This window comes from Gastrolobium bilobum, unplaced genomic scaffold, assembly GCF_033153095.1.
Source record: "Gastrolobium bilobum isolate Gb01-03AN ecotype WA unplaced genomic scaffold, APGP_CSIRO_Gbil_v1 utg8451, whole genome shotgun sequence".
Classification (NCBI taxonomy): Eukaryota; Viridiplantae; Streptophyta; class Magnoliopsida; order Fabales; family Fabaceae; genus Gastrolobium; species Gastrolobium bilobum.
In genome coordinates this window covers 1-20,330 of record NW_026898154.1, presented here as the reverse complement: position 1 = coordinate 20,330, position 20,330 = coordinate 1, and the positions used below count along the sequence as shown (strand labels likewise).

Genomic DNA, 20,330 nt, shown 5'->3' with positions numbered 1-20,330 from the left:
ATCAAGAATTGGACCCCCAATATTCCTAGGAGGCCCAAAAGTCCACTCCTGCTAGGTACCTATCTATAAATAAAGGGTTAAGCTAATAAGGTACATACCTTCAAAACCCTTACTCTTTTGGCTGTGACTGTGCACACACATTATCTTTTGGCTATGCCATTATTATGATAGTGCATAATGATCCGCTATTCTTTAAGGTATCTTCCGTATAGATACCTGAGAGAGGGTATCTAGATCCTAGATTAACAAACCAGCTTCCGCTGGACATTTCTATCCCGAGAACATAACAAGTTTCTTGTGCAAAATACTGGTGGGATGTACTTGGCTCAATAACATTTCAAATAGCTAGACGACACGTAAAAAAGGTGGTGATCAATTCAAATTCCAAGTAATATCCTTATCAATTGTGAAGTTGCACTGCAATGTGGACTTCCAGTTCAATTCTATCACGCACACTAGAAGCAATAAATTGAATATTGGACTCAATAACTTCGACTTGAGGTAACAAATTCTAATCAAAGATTTATGTAATAGAATATAATTCAGTTCTATCAGTGCACTTGAGCTAACTTATCTCCATTTACTCAGAGAGTGTAGCAGCTATCTCTGGCTTGTTCCATAAACTAGTCCCACAATTATCAGGTAGTTCAAGCTCAAACAAGACATTCTCAATAGCCGGAGCCAATTTCTTATCACCATCGTCATTATAGAAACAATATATTTTCCACGAGTAAAATAAAATGGATAAATTAATTTAATTATTAACAGTACTAAAATAAAATTTGATAAGATAAAAAAGAGAGAATGTAAGTGATAAAAAAATAAATCATAAAGGAGTTTATAAATTTTTTTGTTATTAAAATGATAAATATATATTTTTTAAAGCCCATGAATATTTTTTCATTAGCGAACAAAAGAACATGTAGGTAAGTCGATAAGATAGATAATATCAGCTATAAAGTACATTTTTAAAGGAAAAAAAAAACACTGCTTCTTCGGCCAGAAAAAAAAAATGGCAGCAGCGGCAACAGTGGCCATGGCCGCACTGTCACTGCACCGTCTCTCAAAATCACACACTCACAGTTACAGTCACACTTATTCATTTCGCACTCTCCCTCGCCTCACTTGCTCTCTCTCCTCTTCCTTAAAATTCAACATCTCCTTCGCTCCCCCTAAGCCCAAGCCCAAACCCGAGCCCGAAACCGAGGGCCCAAACCAATTTCCGGAGCCCGAAGATGTAACCGCCGGGCAGCTCCTGATCCCATGGATCGTTCGAGGCGAGGATGGGAACCTGAAGCTGCAATCAGAGCCTCCACCGAGTCTTTTGAATGCTTTGGCCACCGCCCAAACTGGTACCAAGAAGGAGAAGAAGCAAACCACGAAGAAGAATAACAACAACAACGGTGAAAAGGAAGAAAATAAGCTTCGTTCGTCGGTGCCGCTGCAGCGTTCGAAGCCGCCGCAGTATTCCAAAGCAGCACGGAGGTTCTACAACCAGAATTTGAAGGACTCCGGCACGCGCCTTAGCAAGGTTCTCGCCGCATCTGGAGGTGACTTTCTGTTATGAGTTAGTTTCTGCGGTTACAGATTTAGTTATTGGTCTTACTCTTACGAGTTAGTTTTACAGATTTATAATATTTTTTATTTTTTTTATTTTTTGTTGTGTTTAGTTGCATCCAGAAGGAGTTGTGAAGAGCTTATTTTTGAAGGCAAGGTTACGGTGAATGGTTCTGTCTGTAATACACCTCAGGTTGGAAAATTTTCTCCAAGTTAGGTTTGTTAATAGCATAATAAGCATGGTTATGCCATGATTTCATTGATCACAATTCGTGAATTCTAGTTTTGAATTGAATTGTTCGTGGCTTGCAGACTAGAGTTGATCCTGCAAAGGATGTTATCTATGTCAATGGGAACCGGCTTCCTAAGAGGCAGCCTCGAAAGGTTTATTTTGCCTTGAACAAGCCAAAAGGGTATGTATGTATATATGCATGTATGTTTATGTTGCACACGTATCCTTATGCAATTGAATTTGTATAATTTAGTTTCATTCATCTTGTCATGACTTCTTTTAAGTGATGCAATTACATTTTCACAGGTACATTTGCTCATTTGGGGGAAATGAGTCTAAATCCGTGATAAGTCTGTTTGATGATTATTTGAATAGTTGGGTATGTGCCACTTTGAGCTTTGTTGATATATGAATGATAATAGACTCTCTTTTTTTGACTCAGCGGCATTATGATTATGTACTTTGTTAATTCTGTGTTTCTACTTTACTAGTTTTGCAAAGGCATCGGATAACTCTTTTGAGATGATATATTATTTTCCCTTACTTTTACTATATCTCCTTTTGGTGATTTAGGAGGGTCTAGTTCTATATTTCTTTCCACTTCTAGTAAAATCTTATCTATCACCTAAAAACAATTTTATTTCCAGGACAAAAAGCATTCAGGAGTACCCATGCCTCGGCTATTTACTGTAGGGCGCCTTGACGTTGCTACTACTGGGTTAATTATTGTGACTAATGATGGTATATGTGTGATTTACCGTGAAAGAATTTTTTTCTCCATTGAATTAATGTTAGTTCTGTTTTTCATCTAATATTTTATCCAATGATGCTCGTTCACAGGAGATTTTGCTCAAAAACTTTCACATCCATCATCAAATTTATCAAAAGAGTGAGTCAATAAGTTTGATTTGTGTATTTTTATTTTTTTATTTTTTTATTTTTTCATTAGTTTGGATTGATATTGCAACCATGGGAATGGAAAGACTTGTACTTCTCAAAAGATTCCTGTTGTGACTTTGTGAACGCTTTTTGTGTTGGAAGTTTGGTTCAAATGATTTAGATGCTGTTGTGTGTTTCATTTTGTTTTACTGCATGGAATGATTGAAAATGTTTGGGATCTCCCTTTCCTACCCTAATTTAATGTTTTATTATATGATTTAATTGCTATGATTTGATATATGGTTTATATTATTTACTTTTTTGGTCTTTGTATTATTATTTCTGGGAAGAAGGAAGTTCTTCACTCCTATGAATCTTTCATTGTCTGAAACATTACATTTGTTATATCAGATACATTGCAACGATTGATGGTTCAGTTCATAAGAGGCACTTAATAGCCATAAGTGAGGGAACAACCATTGAGGGAGTCCATTGTACACCTGACATTGTAGAGTTACTTCCACGTCAGCCTGATGTGCAAAGAGCTCGTCTTCGTATTGTGGTAAATTTATCTGTTTTGGTGTGCTATATCAGTTCTACTTCACAATACTTGTCCTCACTTAAACTACAGTCTGTTGGTGCATAAGGTTGATGAAATTGTCTTTTAAATGCAAATTTTAATGTTGTATGCTATGGTATAGCATACGTGTGGAATTATTGACTGTATTTCATATAATGCTACTTTGGGTCAATTCTAGTAGAGTCTGGGACACATAATTACATTTCTTTTATTTTTGGTAAGCACATAATTACATTTCTTTATCTCATAAGAAACTCAAATTTTCTTTGACTGTAATCATAAGTTGAAATGTTTTAATAGTTAGACAATATTGAGTAATTTAATTTTTGTACAAACTTATAAACAAATTATCTCTCAGATGAATGACTTTGTTATATTAAATTATTAATGACACATCCTGTTTTCCTTTTTGTTTCTGAATGTTTATTCTTTTTCTTGATGCTCAACCCTAAAGATTTTAAGAAATTTTTGTGGTCATTAATGCGAAATTGTTACATGTCACGCGGTGATATTTGTCTAGATTTAAGCAATAATACAGGATATTGCTCTCAAGATGGCTTCATTTTAGTCTGTTGAATTTACTCTATCTACTTGTTAGATCATTTGACCTTTTGCTTCATTTAATTTGGATTCTCATAGGTTCATGAAGGGAGGAAACATGAAGTTCGTGAACTTGTGAAAAATGCTGGACTTGAGGTTAGCTTCAATTATTCTTCTTCCCCTTTGAACGTTCCCCAAAAGGCCAAAAGGCCAAAAGTACTCATGCTTCGGCATATGTAATATGTGATAATCATGAAATTTAGTGAACCCAATTCCAACCAAACTGAATGTTTCTTTGGTTCAGATTTCATAGGAGTTTATATTAATCATGCTATTAATTATGCTAGGCATAACTTTTATATATATATATATATATATATATATATATATATATATATAGTCACGCCATTTTAGTTTTTCATGGGAGTATTATCCACTGCTGGTTTTCTTGGATTTTCTCACTTCATATATTATCAAAATTTTTATATCTTCAAAATAGTATCATGCTTTTAGAAGAAGTATATGTACCGGGTAAGGTGGACTTTCGTTACTCGATAGCATTTTCTTGATTTTATTTTTGATCATTTGTCTTGGTTAGAAATGGAAATGGAATAATTCCCTGACCTTAGTTTACATTTATATAGCACTCACTGCATGTTGTTTGAGGTCATTACTGTTTTATAATGTTGAGTAAATTCTTGTTACATGACCTTTTTTTATGTTAAATCCGTCAGAAAAATCAGCCCAGTTTAAAGTTTTTTTTTTTGGGTATGTTAAAGGTTTTTTTAGTATGTGTGGCTTGATTAAATTGATAACTTTCCACCTCATCTTTTGGGGTATTTGCTTGTGTTCTTAACTTCTTTGTGGGTTTCAACTTGTGGGTATTTTAGGAGAGTTTCCTATGATATCTATAGATTGTTACACGCTGAATGCTTTCTTTTTCTCCTCCGGGTACATGAGTAACTATACCTTCATTGATTTCTTTTTTGTGTTTCATATTTCAGATTCATTCATTAAAGCGAGTACGCATTGGTGGGTTTAAACTTCCATCAGACCTTGGGTAATTGTCATGCATCTAATTTTCCTTAGTTCTTGAGGGAGTCCTTCTTCAGTAGTAGTAGTAGTTGAATTTCTGAGAGAAAATCTTCCGTGTGTTTTGGTTACACGACGGAGTGGTGATTATTATATAACAAAAGCGGTTCAACAAAGCTAGACACTACCTTTACACTTTCTTATTTACTTTTTGTTTACACAGTGTTTTACACCGTTGGTTTACACTGTCTGAAAACAGCATTGCACTGTTTGCAACAGTAGTATTCAAATACAATTCCAATAATATTTCAATTGAATTTTATGGCGGTTAAGTGAATGAAAACATGTTTCATCTGTTGTATTTTTCAGGATAGGGCAGTACATAGAGCTAAATCCGACGAATCTGAACGCATTGGGTGGGAAGAGTTAACAAAGTTGTTTCTTAATTGTTGGAGTTATTATGGAAGAGTTGGCCAATACTTGTTTGATTTGAGCTGTTGAGTTCTGATACATAATGCATTTCTTGGGACAGTAATGGAATAGTGGCAGAGCACGCTGCTTTCTGAGTGTTTGACATCAAGCCAATCTGATGCTCATGCAATCGAACATATCTATGGTCTAGAAGAATTGGGATAAGATGTTATTGCTAAGAAGTGGTATGGCCTTTTCCCATGAATGTGTAGTCCAGGGACTGCTGGTATCTTTATTGACAGTGTTGTAAAGTGATGAAGAGATCGTGTACAAAACGATACAAGTTTAACCGAGGGCAGCCCGTTCAAATAAGAGGGTTTGTTTTAGAATCACGCAAAGATTCTCAGTTTCAAACTGAACCTACACATTAACACCATTTCTTGGAATGCTAACCACAGGCAAAGTTTTTGACGTTCTTCGCGTTACTACCAAAAATTTTCTATTCAGCTTTTTTCTTCAAACGGCTTGATATAATTTAGGTCCTAAAATGTGAAGTCCTATATTTCTAAAGCAATTCCTATATCCAAATCATAATACGTAATTTCAAAAAGAATAATGTCAGTTCAATTATACAGTACCTAAAATGCTCTGCTACCTCCTAACCCGATGATGCCATCAACCTTTAAAAGTTCAGTATCTAAAAATCAGCAAACTACGAAATCACCACGAGGGTAAGAAAATCCACATGTGTTCAAGGCTCCAAGTTTTCAAGATGGATCCCCTAATCCATCTCTACGATAGAATATACTAAATCTTAAATAGTTCTGAATATCCTGCTAATTGCTCGTGTGACATCATCGCGCTTTTATGACGAGCAATTAGCTTTGGGTTTGATTAGCTGGTGTTCATTACTTACGATTTACGAGCTGAACGAAGTTGCATATGACAAGTTAATGGCCAGAACATGAGTCGAAAAAAAAATTAATCGTGTGTTCCGAATCGATAAATTTTCACTTTTTTGCTAAAAGAGGCCACACAATCGTAGAAAGGAAATTATACAATATATTTAGCCCTAGAAATATACATGTGATTTTTAGGTTGTTCTTAATATTGACTTGAATTCCTCTCAGCCATACTCAACCCCAAAAATCGAGAAAGAAAGAGAAATATTAACCAAAAGGATGCAGCAGCAACCAAAATTGACATCGCACCATAAATTACATTACAAACAAATGAGGGGGGAAAAATGGAACTTCTATCATCGAGGGCAGAATCAAAGCCATCTTTTAACTTGGTCTATTCAGTTGTAACTTGACGTAAAATTGGACATCTGCATCGGCTTGTTGGATCGGATTTTCAGAAATAAGAATCAGAAATCTAATTGACGCGAGCACCCCATCGGTCCAAGACAAACATTGGAATAGAAACAATTGAATGCACACACTAAAGGGATAATATTTCAGATACTCGATCTTGTGCATCAGGAGGAATCTCCCTTCCAGGAACCTGAACATTAAGAAGGTTGGCATACCTGTGGAAATATACTGTCAATATAATTCCAGAAAAGGGTATTAACAACTCCAATTTGTATTAACTTACTCAGCAGCGGTAAACAAGTGCATATGTTCTGTAATGAAGGCAAGTAAGGCCTGCGACAGGAATAGGAATAGCAAGATAAGATGACTTGACAAAAATTACAATCAACACGAAGCAGTTAGTTCACTTGACTTGCCTCAGATGGCATGTTTAATAGTTCATAGTAGGTCCGGACTCGATCCAATCTCTGTTGCACAGCTTCACTATCTATGGATGGAATAGCTGCTAGTGCCTGTAACATCACCCAAAATTGTTATGGCTGTCAAATTTGATTAGGTGTTTTTTCTATCTCTACGTTTTTCAAAGTTCTAATTCTCTCTGAATGTACAGATGCATGGTAAAATCATCTAATTCTTGAAAAGTGATATGGAGCAGACATTTCTTTTTGCATGTCATTAACTTCATGAAAAATAGCAAGGACAACATTAATTACCTGTTCCAATGCGATAGAGTTTCGACATATTTGCTGAACGCCAAAAAGATTAATAGACTTCATATCCGCCAAAGCCTAATAAGTAATAAGGCACCCTAACATTAGCAGTGAAGGAAAGGAAATGATAGAAGTGATTTAACTGAAAATACAGCTCCAAAGATAAGTATGGAAAGTTAAAAAAAATAAATCTGAAAGTATACACGTCCACCACACCTTAATAGATGCATTTGCTGCAACCCCACAAATTCCACCAAATATGTAATTCCGCTTTGCATTTGATATAAAAGGGGCCATTGCTTCATCTCTTCGTGTTATCTGGGGATTCCATTTAAAAAGTAAAGATAACAGTTTGACTTGCACAAGCATATCCTACATCTTTGAGTCACTAAACAGGAAGATCTAACTTGCTGAAATTCATCAGTACAACGCACTTATTAACTGTTTTAACTTTGAAATTGGGGTTGACAGCAATTTTCGATAGCCTTTACTAAATCAATTAATGTATTTTTGGATTAGTAGGTTTACTAAGATGCTATACAAGCTAATTTAGTTTACCTTTAGTACCTTGTGTTAAAACAGTATTTTAGTCATTCCCGAAATTCCCTAGTCAAGAAATACACATTCCAGCTAGGGTTTTATATGTTTTATTTGGTTGTATCTTGATGCATATATGCTACTTCTTTGGTTTAGTATTAGAAGTCTACATCCTTTAGGATCTCATGATGAAAACCTCATAAGACAAACCTGGAAAAGTCTGCATAATGTAATGCTTACTTTCAATAATAATGATCAAATTTACAAATTCATTCAGCAAGAATGGAATCTTCTTGATCACATGATACAATCAAACCCTGGGTACAATTCCTTGGCTAATTTTCTCTCCTTAATCTCAAGCTTCTAGGCGAATCGAAGCAGTGGTAAAACTGTTTCTTCATGACTGAAAAGTCATGGATTCGAATCCAAGAAACAGCCTCTTTGCAATTATGCAAGGGTAAGACTGCGTACAAAGATTTCCTACACTCCACACTCGCTAGTCGGGTTTAACGGGGAGTGGTTTTTTTTTTTAATCTCAAGCTTCTAATAATTTAACAACTCGGAAAGACCAGATTCTAGTGCCAAAATAATACTTGGGAAAGTGATTTCAAGTCAACAATGACAGCAATATCAGATAAATATGAAATGGAAAAAAAAAAACAGAAATAAGCTTCCTTTTTTATTCGCATACACTAATTCATCTGAATTAATCTATTATCCAAACAAATTTAGCTTATTCTCCATTAGAAAGTGGCAAATCTCTCCGCATCTATCAGGTAGTCTTATCTTGCGTTACCAATTCATGGAGTATGGGCAGGTGCTGATGCATGCGCAAATTCCTGAATGTGTCAAATAAAGATTTTACAGCACAGGTGCCTCTATTTTGTCTATTAAATCATATTATTTAATATAAATCTTATTTAAATAATTATATGATTTAATAATCTATTGAAAAGATTAAAATATGAAAAAGTTGAATATAGCAAGATAGAAGTTATTTAGTATTGGGGGGAATTCAGTAAATAACGTCTTATTGTTTCTCTCAGTGCCATGGAAGGAAAACCTTGTCCCAATGGTTGGTGTTGTTGTCATGTGACCCGGAGGTCAGAGGTTTGATTGATGTAATCAACCTCTTATAAATGCAAAGTAAGTCTTCCTACCACAGACATTTCCTTGAACCCTACGCAGAGCAGGAGCTTTGTAACACCAAGTTGCCTCCCCTATGGTTTCTCTTGGAATCATTTACCTAATAGTTTTTTTTTTTTATCATTTACCCCCCAATGGTTTTTTCCATTCAGTCCACCTTCTAACACTCTTAAAAATTAAATTAGACTGTCCACTTTGCCCCTGTAAAAAGAATCACTATGAGCTTGCTGAAGTTCCTGATATTTTTATAAGAATTATTCCCTTAGTATGTTATATTGAGCATATCAAATTTGAGCCTGAAGGCTGAAGGGTAACAACATTCATACTTTGAATCATAGTTTGTGCCTTCAACACCTATATTCTATTTCTTTGAGATAGCAGCAATTTCTTTTGATACAAAATATTGACGATTGATTGGTAATATTCTGAAAGTAAAAACCGTTGATCAACCAATCCTCAGGTTGATGTGATCAATCATCAATATTACCAATCAATCAATCATAAATGGGTTCCTAACCCCCTTTTTTTGGATTAACACCTTACCTATATGTTGTGTTTGCATGTCAATGACTCTAATAGATGAATTTTCCCAACTTCTGATCCAATGTTATCTTTAACTTTTGCTTATTGATGTGTTGGTGTCCATTTACGGCTAGTGGTTGGGCAGCAAGAGCGGCTGAACAGAGGTGAAAATGTATGGAATTTCCTGGTATCCTATGACAAGCTTGGAGTAAGGTACAGGCTGTGAAGAGATGCGTTGGAGGGAGGAGCTTAGCAACTACCTTTCAGCAAAAAGATTCAATACTACTTTTTTATCCCACTCAGTAATGCTTCTCGGATCCAATAAGCATTTTCCCCCCTTAAATCAGGGCTCTTGGACCACCTTGCATTAGAAGGATTGGTTAGCTGATTCCCTGCTTTCCATAGCTCTCCATCATCCCTATGCAGCCATCCGGGAACTTTTATATATTGATTAGAGATTGCCTATACCGCAGTCCCATCAAAATATTATCAATCAATCATCAATATTTTGTATCAAAAGAAGTTGCAGCTATCTCAAAGAAACAGAATGTAGGTCTTGAAGGCACAAACCATGATTCAAAGTATGAATGTTATTACGCTTCAACCTTCAGGCTCAACTTTGATATGCTCAATATAACATAGCTGAAAGAATAATTCTTATTAAAACACCAAGAACTTTAGCAAGCTCATAGTGATTCTTTTTACAGGGGCAAAATGTACAGTCTAATTTAATTTTTAACAGTGCTAGAAAGTGGACTAGATGAAAAAAACCATAGTGGTGTAAATGATAAATAAAAAACTATAGCGGGGTAAATGATTCCAAGAGAAACCATAGGGTTTTTTTTTTGAACTTTTCCCTTATTTCAATTTATCTGCCATGCGGTGACAACTGTAATAAGTATATTATAGCAACCACAAAGAAGCAGCACAATTTGGATCCATGAGAGACAAGGCTAAAGGCTACCACTGTGTTCTGTGTTGTCTTTGGAAAGGATGGTAATTGATCTTCTTCATTGACATGTAAATTTTCTTAAAAGTCAATCTTCAGATACACTGTCAATTTAAATTGCATATTGCCAAACCTTAATCTGCGAAATGGCTCCGTGCTTAAAGCAGTCAAAGCACCAGTTCATATGCTAAGTTGCACTGCTATGGTGTTGCAGCCAAATTAGGTGATCTAAGTCTAACCTAAGTTTAATTTTCAAGCTTCCATCTATCACGGTACTCTTCCTCGGATCTCTAACAAAGAAAGGGATATCACAAGTTCAGAATGAATCACTGGATTTGGGATTTACAACCCCAAAAACTCAAGTCACTGCAAGGCTTCCTCCCTATGCATATGTGAAGGATCATTTCATCCCAAAAGCTTAAAATGTTAGGTGAAGAGCATATTAATGGTTTTATATTATATTTCTTTAACATACCTCCTAACACAAGAGCACATTGGGCTTGAAGGGTGAACAATGCACGGGTCTACCTACCTGTACTAAAAATCTCCACAATATTTAATTATTTATTAATAGAATAGGGGGTGGTGAGGATCGAATTCGTGACCACTTGATTATAGAGACTCTGACACCATGTAAGAAATCATTTCAACCCAAAAACATAAGTTGTTAGGTAAAAGTCATATCAATAGTTTTAGATTATATTTCTCTAACTTAATATACCAATATATACTCATGTTCCACTACCATCTATAAACATGGCTATCACTTTCTTGTCTAAATTTTAGTTCAATAAACTTACATCAAGAAATTTTAAGAGCTCACAATGAGTTAATCAGGATGCATTACTTCTTTGTCTTTAGAAAATTATCTCCAGAACCTTAGCTTCTTTTCTTGACTCGGGATTAGAACTTACCAAAACTGAAAATCTAACTTTTCCCTTAAACACTTATTATCCCTAGAAACCCAATACTATTATGTGAAAACCACACTTTCCCCAAAACATGAACCTTTACTTAATTTCATACCTTAATCTATTCTACCATCCTCAAGCCATCCAGTTAAATTAAAATAATATTGCTATCTGAAATCATTACGATATTCATCTCAGGTGGTGTTTGGTTTATTTTCTGTTTTTAGTTTTATTTTATGTGTTTTCACCAATAATTACACACCTGTGCAGTGAGCGAAATAATGAAGTCATCTGGCTCTTCAGCATCTTGGTCATCCAAGTACTCTGTATTTATCATTTCCTGCTCAAAGTTGTGATGCTCAGTTAAGTTTGGAGATAACTAACAACCAAATTCTCATTCCTTCCTCAACTAGAGACAAAGAACATCACAAGTGACAAACCTGCATATGAAATATTGTCTCCAATTGCATCTCTATACGTAAAACCTTGAGACAATCGACTGCCAATTTCCTATAATCTTGAGCAAATGATACTAGACTCCTTGTAGGTGCACTGTCTGAACGACTGTGATGGTATTTTCCTCCAACATGATTTGATGCTCTTTGAGTTGTCTGTCCAAGCCTGCAAATTCCACAAGGAATTAATGTACCACAAAAATACTGCCCTACGATTAAGAAAAGAGGGATCTTACTTGCATACGATGCTCGATTTCTATCATTTATGAAACCAGAAAAAAAAAAAAAAAACCCAACAGCATACTGCTTGTTAACATAATTCAAATAATTACTTGGTCTAGATGTTAAACGTCAAAGACAATGATTTAGGAAGAAAATAGCAAATTGCTTCCCAGAGAACTTGGCAAGTACAATCTAGGCAAGGAGATCTATTATTTTTTCTGGAGAAGCAGCAAAACACCCTTCTAACAAGGAAGAGAAAAAAAAAAAGGTGGCATGTAGGGTAGGTCGAGCTGAGTGTCATCCAGCATAGGAGGATGGTATCTATCAGAAGCCAGAGGAAAAGCAATAGAGAAAATATGGTTTCATTGATATTCTACATGTATTTATGTTCCATTAACTAACTATATCTATACTAAGAGTATGGATATGAAAGGAAGCTTATACCCTTCACATAGAGTGCATAACAAGTAACTCCTATCTTTAAAAAGTAGACACCACAAAATAAAACCTATTTCAATAGTTATAATCCCTTTTTTTCCAATTTTCTTCATCAGATAGGGAAAGAATAATATATGATACAAGAACGGAAAAACTATGTTGAGGCGGATAAGATGTCCTCGAGACAGAAAGGGAAAGAAAGCCCACAAACAAATATTCAACTCAACCCCCACCTTATTTCTGTATGCTAGAGAAACTTGGCTCGCAAAAAGGTGGGTCAAACTCCATAGACCATCCAAGTTAAGAACCGTCCCAAAGTTAATGAGGTCAACATTTGATTCAAAAAAAAAGTAGCATTGTTTAACCGGATACATCAAACTACAGAAACCACTGCACAACACAGAAAATTTTGGCTTCTTTCTTTTGTGCAAGGCCCCTCAATTGATTATCAAAATTTGAAGAACAGACTCCCCACTAATAGCAAACACTATCCCACAAACTCCTGGCCACAGAGCAGCAAAAAAAAACATGACTTCACCACCACAGTAGCCAGCCGCGGGATAATTTTACGGCGTCTGTTCTGGCCAAAACTTACCTCAACAGAATTAGAAAGAGCCAATCTATCCAACGCTGCAAGACCCACTTCAAATGGAGGGCCAACACGTCTACACCCGCCGTTTCTCTCTCTGGGTGTGGATGCCACACGCACCTTTTTGCAGGTATGTGACGTGTTTTTCGACAGCAATTTGCCATCAACCAAGGGACAGAAGGGGATGCCCAGCCCTCCTCTTTCAGATCTGCCTTTGCTTCGTTCAACGGACATCATTTGAGACATGGGTTTTTGATCTCACACATTCAGATCCGATATTTTGGCTAAGATCCGACAATTTTTGGCAAGATCCAAGTTTTTTGGATCTCTTGGACCTCTGTTGCTTAGATCTGGTCTTCCCATTGCTATTTGGGGTCTCAAAAACTTCATTGGTAATTATCTACTATCCTTTGTGTTGCTTTTTTGTGATTAACTGCTTCTTTTCAGTCCATTTAGCACTATGTTCAACGTTGAGAGCACAACGACCATTCCACAGCCTACACTGTCTGCTATGCAACCCAACGTTCCTCTCAATCCAAATGATCTCTCCACTTTACATTAGAAATATTGCTTCTATGAGAAGAATTATTTACACTGGTCTTAGCTTGTTCGTACTATTTTTAAAGGACATCGTAAGGTTGCTCATCTTGAAGGCACTGTTCCAAGCAAAACAGATCCCAAGTTTGCTGAGTGGGATGATGAACACTCTTTTATTATGACCTGGTTAAGGAACTCTATGACCCCTGAAGTGAGTTAGCATTGCATGTTCTTATCTATCGCTCTCAACATTAGGGAGGATCTTTGATCAATGTACTCCATGAAACAAGATGTTACCACATGCTATGAATTGAGGAATAAGATATTTCCTGCCAAACAGGGCTGTCTCTTTGTGGCAAAATATTATGGCACTATAAAAGGGCTTTGGATTGAGGTGGATCAATACCAGAGTTTGAAAATGAAATGTACTAAGGATGTTACCACCCTTGCAACATTGGTTGAAAGGGATCAAATCTTTGATTTTTTGTAGAGTCGCGGGGCAGTCATGATGGATGTCAAGCTGCCATATGGATCTGTTATGCTCTCATCTAAGCACACTTCTCCAAATTCTTCTTCTAATTTGAAGCCTATTGATGGGTCTATTATTCTTAGTGAAGCCTCCTCACCATAGTTTCTTTTCTACTTCTAAGTCCAACAAAGGGGGACGCTGGTGCACCTATTGTAAGAAATCGGGTCACACGAAAGACATTTGTTATCGCTGCAATGGAAAGCAGCAAATTCCGGAGAAGATCGATAGGTCAGCCTCGTGTGGCCAGGCTCATTTGACCTCACTGAACATGGCTACTCCTAGTGAGAGCTCACACGTGTCTGATGAATTCACTATTATTTTCCGTGATGGATTGGAGCGGCTTCGGACTATTCTTGATTCTCTCATTAAGCCCCTTGGTACTGGTTATTTGGCTATGAATTGTAAGAACAAAAGCACTCAATCTTTTATTGCCTTTGCACTGATATAAAAAATTCATGGATTGCGAATTCTAGTGCTACTGATCATATGACTTGTTGCGCTAACCTATTTCTCTCTTATTACCTTATTGTTAGTACTCATACTATAGTCGTAGTTGACGACTCTCGCATTAGTTGTGGGTTCTGGCAACATTCGAATTCAACTCTCCTTGCATTTAAAAAATATTGTTCATGTTCCCCAACTCTCCATCAATCTTCTTTCCGCACATAAACTTAGGGGTCAAACATATTGAAATTGATTGTCATTTTATTCGAGAAAATATTCAATCAGGAGAGATCAAGATAACATTTGCCAACTCCAATGATCAACTTGCAAATATTTTCTCTAAAAGGCTCTTAGGGGTCCCCGGGTTGACTATATTTGTAGCAAGTTTGGTGCCCATAATATATACACACTAGCTTGAGGGGGAGAATTAGAATCTATATATAGTAGAGTGTTTAGTTATTATTTATTAGCCCCACATCATGTAAATAGGGCCCAAGCCCATGTACTCTATTATTATAAATATAAACCTTGTGTGATCACATTAGACACACAATTCATTAACTTCAAGACACACAGTTCAATTCACTATGCACAAATTAAAACATTGTCTAGATTGCATCGTATGTAGAAAACCCACCTTTCGATAGAATCTGCAACATATTCCAACGAGTCACTAAGTGATGCCAACAAAATAAGTTTGTTGTCATCATGGATTAGGTTTTCCTGAACAAGAAATACAACAAAGTCACTGGAGAAGCATAATATATAGGGGAACAGGTTTTTTTTTTTTTAGGGGGGGTAATTGAGGAGTGGGAGATTTCAGCTAGAATGAACAAAACAGAATAAGGCAGTAAAATGAAATACTCGAAATAAGAAGATAATTGTATCAATAAAGAACAGTAACTTGTTAGTATAAATAAACACAAACCTGCTTAATAGGACGCAAATTTAGCAGTAATTCATTTAGTTCTAATTCAACCTCTATCGTTTCAGCATCAGAGGAATTGCTTTCCATGTTAAACTGACCGAGCAGATTTGGTAAACAAGCACTTGAAGAGTCAACCTTCATCAATTTCTCAATATCATGCCTCCCAATAAGCATATAACTCTGCTTCTCAAGAACTGCCTGAAATATAATTGACAAAAATGTTATAAAATAGTAACATTTGAAGACTGTTGTACTAGTCCCACATCATTCTGGCATACTTCACCACATAATATTCTCTGTAAATCATTGTAGTTATTGTAAAATATTTTGTTACCATATTTTAGTCATTATATTAGGAAAGTAATTATTTTGATAGGTCTATATATTATAATCAACCCAAGTACAGAATAATTCAGAAATACTATTTAGTACTTTTCCATTCAAGGCCACTATGCAAGACAACTATTTATAGGTATGTCAACAACCAAATCGCCTAAATGCTCGAGCAATTAGATGTAGGCACATAAAAGGTTTTATATCTAACAATCTCAAGGACCAAATTAATCCAAAAGCTTAAACTATTAGGGGCAAGGGCGGAGGAACTAGACAAAAATGTCAATTGGGGGGGGGGGGGGACCTATAAATTTAAGAGGTTTAAATTATATTCTAGAGAAAAACAAAATATTGTGTTCATTGAATTTTACAAAGTTTGGGGATGCTGCAGTCCCCTTATGGACCATGTAGTTCTGCCACTCGGTGCAGGCAAGAGTGGTTTTATATTTCTATCAAACCCATTTACACAAGAGTCGTTTGGACTTGAAGGGATAATCAGCCCATTTATATTTTGTAAAACCATTCCTAATTAAACCCTGATTAGCAAAGGTGGGGTGAGGGTAATCTTTGTATGCAGCCTTACCCTTGCATAATAGCAAAAGGACTATTTCCTAGAATCGAATCCATTTATACTTTGTACTGAAATTTAATTTAATTAATGAAAAATAGGAGCAACAAGGATCAAAGTCTTATCCACTTGGTCATAAAATTGTGTTCTTTGCTTCTTTATGGTGCCCAGCCAGTATTGATTCAAATGGGTAACTTTGTCTGGTATCAAGAGGATTTGGCAATCTCTTTTCTGAGAATGCTGCTGTTTGTGACTTTTTGTTATGTTTTTGCTTAGATTCCTTTGAAAGATTGTATATCCTTCATGGTTGTGTAGTTTCCTTTCATTCTACTGTAAGTTTTTAATCCATAAAAAAATACCTCCATGTATGATGTCCGGCATCTTTCATAAGTCCTCTCCAGAAAAGTTTGCACATACTTCACAAGATCGCTAGCAAATTTGGGCATTGCTTGTGCCCAGCCAAGCACCTGCAGTAAATTAGATGCAAAAGTCTAAAGGGAAAACATCCATGTTCTCTAACTATCAAATGAAACTAAATAGCCAATATATTAAATAAAATAATGTCCCAATATCAAGATTATTATTAAAGTTAAAATTTACCTCCTTTGTCAAGTAATCTATAGCCAATAAACCTTGTAATACAGGTCGACCCTTCTCAATTGACGGAGTGTAAGTAGTAACCATATGTGCCCTTGGACGAAATGCAGCTGGACCTAAAAGTTTATAACCAGAGATCAAATCTTAAAACAAACTTATGTTGAAACCATCTGAGGACAAATACTAATCTCTCGATCAGTCATCAACATTCAATTTCATTATTTTAAAACAAAGGAAGAATTATTGTCGAATAATATTTTTTTTTTCATGGCACGACATGCCTAAAAAGCCTAATAACCTATTCTATCATATCAAATTGTCTGCAACTTCTTTTGCTATTAAATTTCAGATTGAAAGATTCTGCAACTTCAAACATTAAATAATGTGGCAGCAATTTAAGTTCTTAAACTTGTCTTTATGCACCATGATATTAAAGATTAGGGAGAATGATAATAAAGGACCAGCCTAAGCTTCATTCTTAAAAAAAAAAGACCTATGAACACTAGATTAACCACTCTATGACAAGTTTAACCACACCTTTTTTGTAAACATTTTAAAAAATTGATCCTTTATTTTAATTCTCCCAATAAATTAACACTTGAAAGAAGAAAGACTGAATATTATTATTTCTCAAGTTATCATGTAGAAAGGGTTACAATATATAGAGACTGCTGGGCAAAATGGCCTAAGAGAATAAACCCCAAGCCTGAAATGATAATAAGGAAATACTAAATTAGGAAATACAAATAATTACAAATATTTACAACAATAACACATTTTAGCAAGTTAGCGTTTACAAGAATAAAAATACTATGAACAACTCTAAAAACATTTGGATGCATGCTGCGTTTTCTTGTGGCTCTTTGAATTGCAATTTGTTAGGAAAGGATAATCTAGCAAGGGAACAAGTCTCGGGTGACAAATGCCCAGAATGTTTGGTACTACTTTGAAATCACTTAGGTCCAGCCTTCAGTAGGGTAATACCAACTTGTTTAAACTAGATTACAGAAATTTTCAAGTAAACAAATTTTGCTTCAGACATTTTTAAATGTTCTGGGCTGGATATAATGTATTTATTACTCAAGTAATTGTCAATACAACCTTCAATTGAGAATGAGCCTTTACATCAAACAATTCCGACAAAGCTAATTTCGATATTCTTTAAGGCATAACAGACATACTGCAACTCATGTTTAAAAAAAAATGACAAGATTCTTATCACAAAAGACCACACTAGAAGTCACGCAGGGCTTCTCAAAGAAGAGATACAAAAAGAAACAGCCAGAACAGTTTAAAAGACTTGCTTGATATGGCTTGCTGTACGCTTTTTCGGTAGTCTACAAACATAGTTGGTAAAAAGTGGTCCTTCACAAAGTTCTCCACAAAAGCTAGCAACCCATCATTCCTGCAATTCACAAAGTTGACAACACCACAAACTAACATTAATGAGTTAGAAAGCAACAAAACTTGAGCTTGAAAAGATGTTTCGTTATTTGTTCAGAATCAATCAGCAGGAGATTATGCAGAGATAATATAAATATAAGCATAGTCAGTCAACACCATATGTAAAATTTAAAAACATAGAGCAGCAACCATAGGAGCAGCTTCCTAATTTCATTCTATTTCCTTATTTTGATTACGGTTAGAAGTCTATTGCATTAGTTGCCTTGGGCTTCTACCAATAGTATTACACTAGTACTAGACCTAATTCTTAGTATAAATTAAGTAGGTGTTAGTGCTTAGTATTTTACACACACCAAGTCAATCCAATCGAACATTATTCAGAGCCTCCTCTCTCTCTTTTTCTACTTTCATATCTAAACCCTATAATTTTAATATGGTATTAGAGTCTCTATGACCAAGTGGACAAGTGAAGAAAGAGAAAGATGGCAAACAATTTAAGTGTGTTTTATTTTGTCATTGACAAGGAAAAGATTTATTACTTTTCAACCACATCTTTGGTTCCTGTTCTACATCATAACAGATAAAGAATATTCAGAAAACCAGACTTGACTAGCCAATTTAACCAATTAGCTGGGAACCAGACTATGTAATAGATTGATTAATATTAACATCTCTGCCTTGCATCTACTATCTTTCACATTAATTTTCTTTTTTACAAATAAGTTTCTTTCAACACTTTACCTCAACAAAATACTCAATTCATTCTGCTCCTAAATCGTAGCATTTTGAGCATAGTAAGCATTACATACTAGAAAAGTTAGTACTTGTTAAGAGATATAATAAAATCATTCATGTGCTTTCACTCAACAGCTAAAGTTTTTGGAAAAGTTGGTTGCATGACATGGTATCAGAGCCTATGACCAAGTGGCTTCAAGATTGATCCTTGTCGCCCTCATTATCAAATAAAAAAAAGTAAGTTAAATTTCAGAACAAGGCAAACCAAAAATTGGGCTTGTGCATTATCCACGTTTCAAAACCCAAAAAGGTTCTCACATGAGGATATGTGTTAAGAGATATAATAAAATCATTCTTGTACCTTTACCTAACAACTTAGTCTTTTGGGAGAGTTGGTTGCATGACTCTACTAAACATTCAATGCAGAATCCAACAATGTGCCACAATAGCAATGTTGGATAAAGTAAAATGAATAAGCACATATCTAGGGGTGGCAATTTTCAACACGACCTGCTAATAGAACACAACATGAAAAATTCGTATTCTGATCAACTCGTTTTCAAATTCGTGCCGTGTTCGGTTTGGCAAAAACTGACCCCAAAAAATTCGTGTGGTGCCGCGTGTCAACCTGCGAACTCGAAATTCGCCTGCATTAATTTTCTTACAGGTCATTCGTGTCATGTCGTAAACAAGTTATTCGTGTCTTATCGTGTTGTGTCAACCAGCAAAATAACTTGATTTCAAACTCGTGTCGTGTTTGTGTTGAGCGTATTCATGTTCGTGTCGAATTTGTGTCGTGTCGGGTCTGGTCGTGTCAAATGGAATTGCCACCTCTACTTCATCTCCACTTATCACGACACACAAAAAGCAACATTTTAATTACACATAATTTTTTATTAAGAGAAAAAAAAGTGAACAAAAACGAGGCATTTTGGTTTCACACACGAAATAAAAAAATATAACAAACAAGAAACAGTGCAATGGTTTTAAGCTCACCCAAGCTGGGAGTACTTTGTTGGCAGCATTGAGGCAACTTTGTCCGTAAACTGCACAAAGAACCAGGTCAGGAATAAAGTATAAGGAACATCATCAAAACTTTACAGGAGGGAGTTCAGCAATCCAATATGCAACACCTGAAGCACAGGACGGTATACGGATGCCGCTAAATATATGCCTTCTTCAGGCAAAACTGCTGCAGAACCATAACCCTCTTGCAGCACATTGGGACC

At 35.6% G+C, this 20,330-nt stretch overlaps 2 protein-coding genes across 3 annotated transcripts; one reads left to right on the top strand and one right to left on the bottom strand.

Annotated features, from left to right (window-relative positions):
* The first annotated feature begins 985 nt into the window (after positions 1 to 985).
* LOC133313289 (putative ribosomal large subunit pseudouridine synthase SVR1, chloroplastic) lies at positions 986 to 5,685 on the top strand. Of its 2 annotated transcripts, XM_061514637.1 has the most exons (11): positions 986 to 1,550; positions 1,671 to 1,750; positions 1,870 to 1,970; positions 2,096 to 2,168; positions 2,437 to 2,530; positions 2,630 to 2,678; positions 3,080 to 3,230; positions 3,888 to 3,944; positions 4,793 to 4,848; positions 5,190 to 5,236; positions 5,353 to 5,685. In XM_061514637.1, the coding sequence occupies exons 1-11, from the start codon at positions 1,013 to 1,015 to the stop codon at positions 5,361 to 5,363; spliced, it is 1,257 nt and encodes a 418-aa protein (XP_061370621.1). In that variant the 5' UTR covers positions 986 to 1,012; the 3' UTR covers positions 5,364 to 5,685. The 2 variants fall into 2 exon arrangements, with proteins under 2 accessions (XP_061370621.1, XP_061370620.1); XM_061514636.1 differs by having other exon boundaries at positions 5,190 to 5,685.
* A 590-nt stretch (positions 5,686 to 6,275) lies between these two features.
* Positions 6,276 to 20,327, bottom strand: LOC133313287 (exocyst complex component SEC8-like; the record flags this gene model as incomplete). Its single annotated transcript, XM_061514635.1, has 14 exons — positions 6,276 to 6,762; positions 6,831 to 6,880; positions 6,964 to 7,059; positions 7,261 to 7,335; positions 7,474 to 7,575; positions 11,585 to 11,662; positions 11,763 to 11,943; positions 15,174 to 15,259; positions 15,465 to 15,662; positions 16,725 to 16,832; positions 16,966 to 17,078; positions 18,267 to 18,367; positions 20,098 to 20,147; positions 20,235 to 20,327. Coding segments are annotated over 14 exons (1,419 nt in total), but the record flags the coding sequence as incomplete, so codon positions are not given.
* Between the last annotated feature and the right edge of the window lie 3 nt (positions 20,328 to 20,330).

Bases quoted from the DNA above. Each gene is read 5' to 3' on its own strand.
- LOC133313289 (XM_061514636.1), top strand. From the start codon at position 1,013: ATGGCAGCAGCGGCAACAGTGGCCATGGCCGCACTGTCACTGCACCGT. The intron at 3,945-4,792 runs GTTAGCTTCAAT...TTCATATTTCAG, and splicing joins TGAAAAATGCTGGACTTGAG to ATTCATTCATTAAAGCGAGT. The intron at 4,849-5,189 runs GTAATTGTCATG...TGTATTTTTCAG, and splicing joins AAACTTCCATCAGACCTTGG to GATAGGGCAGTACATAGAGC.